Here is an 11,908-nt window from a genome sequence, read left to right on the forward strand (position 1 = left end):
TGAAGGAACTAACATCTTCTCCATTACGAAATGTGACGGCGTATCCATCAGTCAACGTGACAGAGTATGTCGTATGAAGACAGTACACTTCGACTCCCAATCATTTAAAGAGACGTAGCTGTCGATCTCCGTTTCAACATGAGATTTTACCCAAAAGAGTGATAGAGGTATGTGTATGTCATCACTACCGAGGGATGGCATACAATCTATCAACAGAAGTCCTCTATGAAAAGGATAAACCGATCGATATCAGTAGATGACAGGAATACATGGTAAACTTCCGTGAAAGCGATTATTACGATGTATTTAATGACAACGATGATGATGAAATGTTTTGCATTCATCGCAAGTATTGGAGAAAAAGTGGTACTGTGTCGTCAGCCGCATACGAAGAGGAAAGAAAAAAAAAAGAGCGCGTTGGTATCAATTAGCGCAACTGAAACACGCGAGAATTCAATTTGTGTACTCCGCGTCGGATCAGAAGAAGAAGAAATTGGTGCGACAGTTGCTAGATCGGGCCGCCGACAATCTGAGGAGAGTGCACGGGAAAGCGAGAAACGTCGAGTAGGGATGCGCGAGAGAGCTCTATGTACGCGCGATGAATCATTGTAACGCGATAAAAGCTATAAAAGAGTGTGCGAGTTTGCGCACATATATAACTATGTAATATAATTATGTATATGAATATGTATGAGTATAAAAATATATATTAATACAAATATATATTAATAAAAATAAATATATATTAATGAAAATATATATATAGTAATAAAAATAAATATATATTAATACATATATAGTAATAAAAATAAATATATATTAATAGAAACAAATATATATGTACGAGATATGGTTAAAATAAAAAATGTGAATCGCCATTAATACGCATCCTTGTTACAGTGATTAGTTAACCGCAGAGGCGCAGTTTCCTTTCCCTTCCTCGTTTGTTTACATATCGCAGAAACGAGAGGCGGATCAGCGATGTGCCGGAAGTTTTCAATTTGCGATACCGAGGGTGACGTTATCGGGAACGTATGAGAGACGAGAGGTAGGAGTCGCGCGAGGAAAAAAATCATCTGAGGAGTGTAAATAATAACGAGAGAATATTTTATTAGGAATGTAAAAAGAGGAAAGAGATAAAGAGTGATGAGGAAAAAAGAATATTTAGATGATTTCGCGACGCGTCTTTTCCGTGCTCGCTACCGCGCGGCTACCGGAAGTCCGATCGCAATAGAAGATTCGTCTATCGTTTATTTCATCGTTCTTTATTTTTTCTATTTTATCATTGTTTATGCTTTTACTTTTTGTTTTCTATTATTTACTCTTTTAATGATATTGTGTATCTTTAACGAGATCATCATTTGTGTATAATCGCGCGACGAGGAATCTTTGGGATCGTTTGACGAGAATGATCTCGCTATCGCGCAATAGAGAATAGAAACTAATAAAACTCTTAGAGATAGAAGCGCGCAGTCGAATGAAAGTAAAAAAATAAGACTTCGCGTAGAGTTAAGCGCGATCTAAGCGATCAATGAAAGGTCAGAATGATTCATCGCAGTTCGCGTCGGCCTTCACCTTTCGCGACACGTATTTTTTTTAGTGAAAAAAATAGAAAATAGAAACTAATAAAATCATATCGTAATCGCGGTTGAAATTTCCGATTCGCATATGTAGAGTTTCGTCGCGACGACAGATGCGTTTCTTCTTTTTTATAACGCGAATAAAGCGCGAGAAGAGTAGGAAATCGAACTATCTTTGTTGCGGTTGGAGTTCTGGCGAGTCGTTAGAGATAGAAACGCGCGATCGAACGAAAGTTAAAAAACTTCGCGTAGAGTTAAGCGATCTAAGCGATTAATGAAAAATTAGAGCGATTCATCGCGGTTCGCGTTAGCGTACCATCTCTCGCGACGCGTACCGATAGCGACATCGATCGAGCGTATTTCGGTCGGCGACGCGCAGTGTCGATTTGATTTCCGCTTCGCGCGATGACGCTTGCGTAGTCGCATGCGCGATGGCCGTTATCGCGGTGATTCGCAACTCCGCCGCCGATAGCGACGAGGAGGCAATTCGGTTTTTGCAAACCTATCGAATACTTGGACGGCGATAACGTGCAAACGATATCGTCCGATAACGCGACGTTGATTCTGAGATATGTGATCGCGTTTTTTCAGGAGTATTACCGTATACCTGGTAATGGGTATACCTGGTAATACCTTCTTAACGACGCTACATTGAAACAGATGCGTAAACCGTGATGTGGATGTCAGAAATATATCGAATTCTATTTTGGACAAGTTTCCGAGGAAATGGGCGAAGACGCACCTCGCTTGGAACTTTCACCTGGCGAGCGAGAGCGTTCTAGTCACCGAGATCGCGTTCGAGATGTAGGCAGCGAATTCCTCGTTGACGTTCGAGCGCGATTCAATGAATCCCGATATCATGCTATCGTTTCAGGAGGACTTTCACACATTCGTAAATCCTCGACATCGCGGTAACCGAATATGTCCGTTGCTGGACGGACCAGGTAACGTGCTAACTCATGCTCTTTTACTATCGTCCGAAGTGTCGGAGGTGTACGTAGATAACGCGGAGAAATGGCACATCGAGCTGACCGCTAATCCTAATGATTATCTACTGCATACATTGACGCAGATCGGCCACGCGTTAGAATTACACCACAGTCCTCAGAAGAATTCGATAATGTACGCCTTCGTTCCCTCTAAGACTTTTCTCATCCGTTTGAGCGAGGCGGATTTTCTCGCTATTCAGAATTTATACGGTTTAAAGAATAAGAGCAAAGTCTCGAGATCGGTGCCAACGACGACGACCATAGCGACGACCACGATCGCGATGCGCGATACAAACTTGACGAACGTGGATCTGTGCGCATTGTGACGCGTCGCGATGTTAGAAGACAGAATGTACGTGGCGTATCGACGCCATTTATGGTCGGTCGGCGTAAACGGAAAATCTTACGACAGATCGTTGTTACTGACGGACTATCTGCGTCCGTTTCCTTCTCGATAATTTTACGCGTTTGGCAGGCGCGTATCGACGACCCTCATGCCAACTCGTATTGTTCGTAGACAATACAGTTTACATGGCAGAATATCCGAATTTCGAGCTGGTACCGGGTTGGCCGAAGAAACTGAAGAATATGAATCTTCCTCCTTACGCGAAAATTAACACTGTAGTTAATATTAACGGGACGAACGTTCGCGATTTACAACACGATAAGATCGTGGCCAACATCGACGACTGCTCGATGATAGCCGTCAGACATAACTCGTTGCACGCGATATTTCCGGGGATTCCACCCGCCGTAAAGTCAGCCGTTCGATATATCGACAATAATCTGTACTTTATCGTTAAACGACAGTTCTTCAAGTACAACGAGTTTACCAGAAGTATAATTATGGCCGGTAAATTCGATGCGGAGATTTTTGATATCGTCCAAGGGACGGACTATTAGAACAATTGCACGCTCTTCTGAAAAGACTCACTCAGATGAGGAACATATTTTCGAACGAGGATGATTTCGAGGAGGAGAGGGAGGAGGAGGCATGGAATTTTTCATACAGTGTATAGAGCAAAGGATGCGAAACGGTTACGAACAATCAGTATCGCGCGATCTCTCTGGTCGTAAAGATATACGGTATCGAACACTTGCAGGGTTCCGAGACGCATCGAGTCGACGAGAGCGACGACGCGAGGAAGAGGAAGAGAACGCTCGACGATAACAGGCCGCATGGAGTTATAACAACGTCAGTGGTACGAATAATCTAATCAGAGTTCTAGAACGAAAATATCTCTCGACAGTAGATAAGCAAGGAGGGTCCTAGCCCCCACGGGGCGGAAAGGGGGGTGAGGGGGTCGTAGAATCCTCAGGGGTTTCGTATCCGGAGGAATATTCTCCTGAGTCGGTAAGGATGGTTTTTTTTTTCCAGGGGGTTTGTATTCGGGGGAGAGACGGTGGATCCCTCTGGCGGTCGTCGGGGTAGGTTTATCCTCCTTGGTCGGTAAGGTCTTCCACGGCGGTCGCGGGGTTTCCCCGGGTCGGTTTCCCCTAGGCGTTGTCTCTGGGGATGTAACGTGTACCGCTCGTCCTCCCCGTCTTCGACGCTGCCCTAGTGTTTTCCGCGGGATCTAGCGCTTCCCGCGTAACCCCGAGCGCGTTTTCGACGCTGCCTTAGCGTTTTTCGCGGGGTCTAGCGCGTCCTGTTCTGCAGGATGTTGCGGTTTGCGTTTTTTACGTCGCCTTAGGCGTGTTCTGTGTCTAGTGTATGAGGATATAACACGTGCCGCTCGTCCTGTTTTGTAGAACATTGCGGTTTGACGCGTCGTCGAAGTGATTCTTTTGAGTGATACTTGTCGTCGTGCTTACGATGGCGAGAACCGTCAAAGTAGTGAATCGGTGCCAGCTGTGCGAGACACGAATCGATGATGATGAGATGTGTTGGTGCTATTCTCTGGATGACCTAACATCTTCTCCATTGCGAAACATAACGACGTATCCATCGGTCAATGTGACGGAGTACGTCGTGAGAGGACAATACACTTCGATTTCTAACCAGTTAAAGAGGCGCGGTTGTCGATTTCCGGCTCAGCGTGAGATTTCACCTAAAAAGGTAATAGAGATATGTGTGTACGTGTGTATGTCATCACTATCGAGGGATGGCATATAATCTTTTATTGAAGGTACTCTACGAAAAGAAGAAACCGATCGAGATTAGCAGATGACAGGAATACATAGTGAACTTTCATGAAAGCGGCTATTACGACGTATTTAACGACAACGATGACGACGAAATGTTTTTTTGCGTTCATCGCAAGTATTGGAGGAAAAGCGGTACCATTTCAGCCGCGTACGAGGAGGAGAGAAAAAGAAGAGAGCGCGTTGGCATCAATTAGCGCAACTAAGTGTGCATGCATATAATTATGTACTATAATCGTAATATAACTATAGATTGTATATATGAATATATATGAGATTAAGACTAACCGCGAGAGACAAAGTTTTTTTCCTCGTTCGTTTGCATATCGCGGAGACGAGAGGCGGATCGGGCGACGCGCCGGAAGTCTTCAATTTGCGATACCGAGGGTGACGTTATATTATCGGGAACGTATGAGAGACGAGAGGTGGAGTCGCGCGAGGAGGAAATCGTCGTACGAGTGTTAATAATAACGAGAGATTCAATTTGCGATATCAAGGACAACGGTATCGGGAATATATGAAAGGTGGGAGTCGCGCGAGAAGGGAATCGTCGTAGGAGTGTTAATAATGACGAGAGAATATTTTATTGTTGTATTATCTTATTATTGTATTATCTTATTATTGTATTATCTTTATTATTGTATTATCTTTATCATTGTATTATCTTTATCATTGTATTATCTTTATTATTGTATTATCTTTATTATTGTATTATCTTATTATTGTATTATTTTTATTATTGTATTATCTTATTATTGTATTATTTTATTATTGTATTATTTTATCAGGAACGTAAAAAGAGGAAAGAGATATTTGCAAAATATTGCGGTTAGGCGCGTTCTTTTCCGCGGGGTTTAGCGCGTCCTGTTTTCGCAGCGACGGGAAGACGCGCGTTCTGATTATATAGAATACCGCGCGTTTTGTCATTTCAGTATGTCGCGATTGTTGCGATTTGACGCGTTTTCGACGCTGCCTCGGAGTATATATTTAGTCGTGAGAGGTAGTTTTTTCCATTGTTAAGAACGTGGTATATGGAAGAAGTCGCGTTTAACGGCGATTCATCTTCGAGCGAGAGCGATGATCCGCTTTTACGCGCGTTCGATCATAACGTGATGCATCGCGATCTCGACGACTACGATCGTTGCGAGTTGATTATCGAGAGTGACGATAGTTTAGAGTGTTACGAGACTGTTGCGCCTGGCAACGACGAGGAGTGGATCGTGATGAGAGAAGACGTTCGCTGGAACGTGGTCACGTATCACTTGCGACGGGAAATCGATACGGAAAGCCCGCGAGAGAAACTGTGGATCGAAACGTTGCTCGCTCTGAGTGACAGAGCGGTGATCTACGAGAGAACAGCGAGAGAGGAAATTTCGAGACGTTAAATTCGTCGTTCCTACGGACGGTTTGGGTAACACTATGTGGGAGGTTGCGATATGGAGAAGAGTCGCGATCTTCTCGAACGCGCAGCGGGGGTTGAAGGGATGTGCGCCTATCGTGTTTGGAAACAGGAGTGTATTGAGTGTCTCGAGGTCTTGAGAGATAGATATGAGAATAGAGTCGATCCTTTACCGGAACGATAAATTCTCTGGTCTCTCGAATAGCGCAGTTGAAGGGTGCGAGACTCGCTTTGAGTCGACGTTTTGGTTACTTGGATGCAGGATACGATGATTCAAAGGGATTTGAATGGGTGAATATCGAGACGGTCTTCGCGAATCGCGTACGAACGGGTGCTGTGATAAACATTGAGTACGTCGAACCCCGATGGTTTTTCGAGGACGCGAGGGCCATGGTGCTCGAGCGAGTGCGAGTCGATCTCGATATGCACGCGTGTTTAAAGGTCAACACCGTGTTTCACGGGGAGTTCGTCGCGAATAATAAGAGAGCTGTTAAGAGCATTCGCACGTCGCTGGAGGAATTTCAGGAACGTGACAGCGGTTGGGCGTTACTTCGGATAATAAATTTGATGATCAATGTGAACAAGTGTAATCCTATACACGCTGAATGTTGGATGTCACTTCCTCCGAATATAAGATATAAAAGAGCCGTGATTAACATACGTTCAAACGACAACGCGTGCTTCGCGTAGGCGGTAATAGCCCTATATCCCGTTGATCTACACTCGGACAGACCGTCGTCGTATCCTCACTATTCGTTGGTGCTGAATTTCGATGGTATCGACTTTCCTATGACGCTACGAAACATCGCTAGGTTCGAACGTCTTAACAATGTGTCTATCAACGTATTTGCCATTCCAGAGAAAAGGGAGAGGAACGGTATCATGATCGTACCCTTGTCGCTCACGGGGAACAAGAAGATAACGCACGTAAATTTGCTCTATCTGTCGAACGAGCGGCGCGGTGATAACGTCGGTCACTTCGTATGGATAAAGCACCTGTCTCGACTGTTAACGTCGCAAATAAACAAACATAAGGAAAAAAAATACATATGCGACCGATAAGCGTAAGAGAGAAATTATGCTTGTCGCGAGATAAATTTTATATTAATTATAAATTGTATTTTTCAGATGTCTACATTATTTTTACTCGAACGAGAAATTGGTCGCGCATAGCGTCGAGTGCGGAAGAATGAACGACTGCGCCGTTATTCTTCCGAGCGAAGACGACAAGTTGCTCTCCTTTCACAATCACAACAAAAAGAAGAGACTACGATTCGTCGTATATGCCGATCTGGAGTGCGTTTTAGAAAAGGGAGATCTCGGTGGATTCGCCTATCAACATCATAAGGCGTTCAGCATGGGATATCATTTGCGTACAACGGAATCGCATCCGAGTATAGATCTCGCCGAGGCGACGACTGCGTCTCGTGGATCGTCAAGGAACTGCACGCTCTCGCGTGTCGCGTGAGAAAGGTTCTGTGTGCGAGCGTACCGATATCGGAGCTCTCGCCGAACAAACGGAGCGCTTTCCAAAAGGCGACAAATTGTCACGTGTGCGGAAGGAGCTTTGGGTCATACGATATTCGCGTGCGCAATCACTGTCATCTTATCGGACGGTACAGAGGACCCGCGCACGCGAGCTGCAATTTGAACTATCAGAACGCGTTCGTTATTCCCGTTTTTTTTCACAATCTATACGACGCGCATTTCATTATCAAGGATGTAGCGAATGCTTTCGAGGGTAGAGTCGATCTGTTATCGTTGACTAAGGAGAATTACATCGCGTTTTCGAAAATTGTCAACAATTCGACGTACGGAAAATGGAAAAATTGTGTTAAGCTACGTTTCGTGGATTCGTTTAAGTTTCTCAATACCAGTTTAGAAAAAGTAGCTTCGTATCTAGATCGGGAAAAATTGAGGATCGCACGATTCGAATTCTCCGATCTCGTCGCGGAGGATTTCGAATTGCTCACGCGCAAGGACGTATTTCTGTACGATAGCGAGTACATCGATATCGTTGATAAACTGTTAGAGACCGCCGATCGAAGTCTTTCACAGTTCTTTAACTGGCGAAACTGTGAGCGTTAGCGATTACGAACACGCGCGAAGGGTAACGTTTTCGCGTGAGAACTCTCGGCGAGTACAGCGATCTATATTTGAAAACGGATGTGCTTCTCTTGACAGATGTTTTTGAAAATTTTCGAGATCTGTATGGAAAATTATGATTTGGATCCAGCGCATTATTTCACATTACGGGATACACGTGAGACGCTATGTGGAAATACACGAATGTTCGATTCGATCTGCTTACTGATATCGATATAGTGATGTTCGTAGAGCGCGGTATACGCGGCGGTTTGAGCCAATGCTCGAACAGATGCGCAAACTAACAACCAATATGAATCGTCATACGATTCGCCTCAACCGTCATCGTATCACATGTACTACGATATGAACAATCTCTATGGTTGGGCCATGTGCGAACCCTTACCGTATGCGGAATTTCAGTGGGTCGAGGATGTCGAGGGTCTCGACGTTATGTCCGTGCCACCTGATTCCGATATCGATTCCGATATTCTAGAAATCGATCTCGAGTATCCGCGATATCTTCACGACAATCACGCGAATCTTTCGTTCTGCTCGACGCGCGAGAGACCGCCGGGAAATCGAAACGAAAAGCTACTCGCCACGTTCTACGACAAGTCGCATTACGTGACGCACTATCGCAATCTTCAGCAGTGCGTGCGACATGGTTTACGCGTGACGAAGGTCTATCGCGCGTTACGGTTCGCGCAATCTCCTTGGTTGCGTACATCGAGCTCAATACGGAACGGAGAACTCGCGCGAGCAACGAGTTCGAGAGGAATCTGTATAAGCTGATGAACAACGCGCTATTCGGCAAAACAATGGAGAACGTGCGCAATTACGTAGACGTGAGACTCGTGACGCGTTGGGACGGGAGATATGGCGCGGAGGTGCTGATCGCGAAACCGAATTTTCACAGTAGGAGCGTCTTCGACGAGAATCTCTATCGAGTTGCGCAAACTCGAGATTCAGTTTAACAAACCAATCTACGTCGGTATGTGCATTTTAGAGATATCCAAGATGCGATTGTATGATTTTCATTACGATTATATGATGCCGCTTTATCGCTCTAAATGCAAAATCATGTACACGGACATCGATAGCTTGATAGGTGTACGAAAAAGTTCTGGGCTTTTTTTTGTAAAATTCAATCTTTATTCAAAAACAAACAAAAAAATAAATTAATCAGCGAAATATACCCCGTTTGCATCAACGACCTTTTGCCATCTTTCGGGTAGCTTGCGAATTCCTTGATTATAGAAGCTCACCGGCTTCGAAGCGATAAAGTCATCAATGCATTTTCGTATCTCTTCAAATCTCACGAAATGTGTATCAGCCAAATGATACTGCAGCGACCGGAATAGGTAGTAATCGGAAGGCGCCATGTCTGGGCTATACGCCGCGTGCGGGAGAAGTTCCCAGCCTAACGCAAAGATATGGTCCTGAGTCGCTTTCGCAACATGTGGTCGAGCATTGTCATGAAGCAAGATCATTTTACGACGTCCTTGGCCAGTAAATGGCATCTTTTCTTCTAATGCATCGCTCAATTGGTCAATTGTTGTTGGTAGCGGTCTGCCGTGATTGTTTCACCCGGTTGTAACAACTCGTAATACAATATACCTTTCCAATCTCATCAGATACAGAGGAAAACCTTCTTGGCGTGGATATTGGGCTTTGGCATCGATGTCGAAGGTTGATCAGGGTCAACCCATGATTTTCTACGTTTAGGGTTATCATAAAGAATCCACTTTTCATCGCCTGTAATGATTTTGTGCAAAAAATCTGTTTTCCGGAACTTTGAAAGCAAAGTGAGTGCAGTGTCACGCCGACGATTTTTGTTGTCTTCTGACAATTCATGCGAAACCCATCTGCCTTCCTTCTGAATCTTTCCCATCGTATGTAAACGTACGGAAATGGTTTGCTGCGTAAACGCCAAGCTGTTCTGCAAGCTCCTTTTCAGTTTGTGCAGAGTTTATATCCAGCAGTGCTTGCAATTCGTCCGTTTCAATCTTTTGAGAGCTGGCATGCGGTTCATCTTCAAGACTGAAATCTCCTTGGCGAAATTTTTGATACCATCTTTTACATATAGTATGACTTACAGCGTTCTCTCCATATGAAGCACAAATCATTGCAGTGGCTTCAGCAGCATTTTTCTTCAGATGAAACGCGAAGTGGATGGAAAATCGAATATGCTCTTTTGTTATTACTATCGTGAACACTACTGATTTTTGAGGTTATGTGCATCAAACGCCAAACCGTATGGCATTTTAGAAGGCCAAATGTCAACGCTTTAAAACCGCAAAAGGGCGGGAAGATATATAAAATTTAAATTGTTATTTCGGTTATATGAAATCTAAAGCTCAGAACATTTTTGTACTAATATATTTTCCATATTCTCTGGAATGCCGGAACGTTTACGAGAATATGAAGCAAGATATCGCGAGATCCGACACCAGCGATTATCCCGACGACAACGCGTACGATATACCGCGCGCGAACAAGAAGGTTCTCGGTTTGAAAGACGAGAACAATGGAGCGGTCATGACGAAGTTTATAGGACTCAGGGCGAAGATGTACGCTCTGAGAGTTCTGGGAAAGAGCGATACGAAGAGAATAAAGGGCGTCAAGAGGAGTATTGTTACGAAAACGTTAATATTCGAGGATTTCGCGCGTTGCTTGAACGAATCGTCGCATCAATCGAGACGTCAGGCGTGCGTACGCTCGATGCTGCACGAGGTTTACACCGTGTCCGAACTAAAGCTAGCTTTGAATCCTCACGACGACAAGCGATACTTAATACCTGATTCCACCGATACATTATCGTGAGATCATTATAAGATACCGTTATTAGATACTAATGTAACATAAAACTTTTACCAATGTAGAATAAGTAATACTTTATATTCTTTATTCATTACAATACAGCCGTTTTATGAATCCAAGAGTTTTGTGTATTGTCCATTCCTAATCATTTGACGAAAACTCTATCATTCTTTCTACGTAGCACTTTCTCTACGAGATAGATATCGGGATTGGAAACTCGCAATAACTCGTGTTTGTAAAATCCTCTGGCTATTGGCTCTTTACGATAGTCTTTCAGCAGATACGTCATGGGATTGGTTGCACCTTAGCGATTCGAAAAATTCTCGGTCATCCAGTTAGGCGTATATCCCTTCTCGAAAATCGTTTTGAACTTGCTGATGCGTACCGGATCATTCACCTTGAATTTTGCGGGGGCTGCGATTTTCAAGTGACTGTACCGTGGAGAGGAGTCTCTTGGCAACGGCGAGAGTTACGTCCGTCGGTCACATTCCGATAGTTCGATACGCGCAGTTGTTATACTCCGAGGTTAAACGCGGTAGAACGTTGAGCCATCTGTACGATCCGTTGAGCCTGAAGAGCTTCCACATGTTGTTCTTGCGCGTGCGATTAAATCGCTCCACAATCACTGCCTTCATCACCGAGTACGTCGAGTAGTGACATATATCGCCCCTGTTCATAACCGTTTTTACGGCAGCATTGTAGAACTCCTTGTCTTTGTTCGTTTGTAGATTTTGCGGATGTCGAGCGTCGTCGCGAAATATCTTAGACAACGCCGTGGCTACTTCGCTTCCGCTCTTGCTCTTCAGCGGCACCGCCCACGCGTACTTGCTCAACACGTCGATAACCGTCACTATGTAGTTGTAATCCTTGTTTAGTCGCGCGTGCGG

The 11,908-nt window shown here is 44.4% G+C and overlaps 2 protein-coding genes across 2 annotated transcripts; both read left to right on the forward strand.

Annotated features, from left to right (window-relative positions):
- Nucleotides 1-2,439: 2,439 nt before the first annotated feature.
- LOC105433687 (stromelysin-1-like) lies at nt 2,440-2,895 on the forward strand. Its single transcript, XM_011649095.2, has one exon. It carries the CDS (start codon nt 2,440-2,442, stop codon nt 2,893-2,895), a length of 456 nt encoding a protein of 151 aa, XP_011647397.2.
- A 3,255-nt stretch (nt 2,896-6,150) lies between these two features.
- Nucleotides 6,151-8,993, forward strand: LOC148937758 (uncharacterized). The gene is made up of 6 exons (XM_089071191.1): nt 6,151-6,229; nt 6,319-6,689; nt 6,804-7,120; nt 7,242-7,577; nt 7,736-8,190; nt 8,491-8,993. Exons 1-6 carry the CDS (start codon nt 6,151-6,153, stop codon nt 8,991-8,993), a joined length of 2,061 nt encoding a protein of 686 aa, XP_088927317.1.
- The last annotated feature ends 2,915 nt before the right edge of the window (nt 8,994-11,908 follow it).

Source organism: Pogonomyrmex barbatus, unplaced genomic scaffold (assembly GCF_055798465.1).
Source record: "Pogonomyrmex barbatus isolate J1 unplaced genomic scaffold, ASM5579846v1 scaffold11, whole genome shotgun sequence".
NCBI lineage: Eukaryota > Metazoa > Arthropoda > Insecta > Hymenoptera > Formicidae > Pogonomyrmex > Pogonomyrmex barbatus.

Excerpts from the sequence above, each read along its gene's own strand:
- LOC105433687 (XM_011649095.2), top strand. The coding sequence starts at position 2,440 with ATGCTATCGTTTCAGGAGGACTTTCACACATTCGTAAATCCTCGACAT.
- LOC148937758 (XM_089071191.1), top strand. The coding sequence starts at position 6,151 with ATGGAGAAGAGTCGCGATCTTCTCGAACGCGCAGCGGGGGTTGAAGGG. Across the intron at positions 6,230-6,318 it reads TCGTGTTTGGAAACAGGAGT|CGCAGTTGAAGGGTGCGAGA; the intron begins GTATTGAGTGTC and ends TCTCTCGAATAG. Across the intron at positions 7,121-7,241 it reads ATAAAGCACCTGTCTCGACT|ATGTCTACATTATTTTTACT; the intron begins GTTAACGTCGCA and ends TGTATTTTTCAG.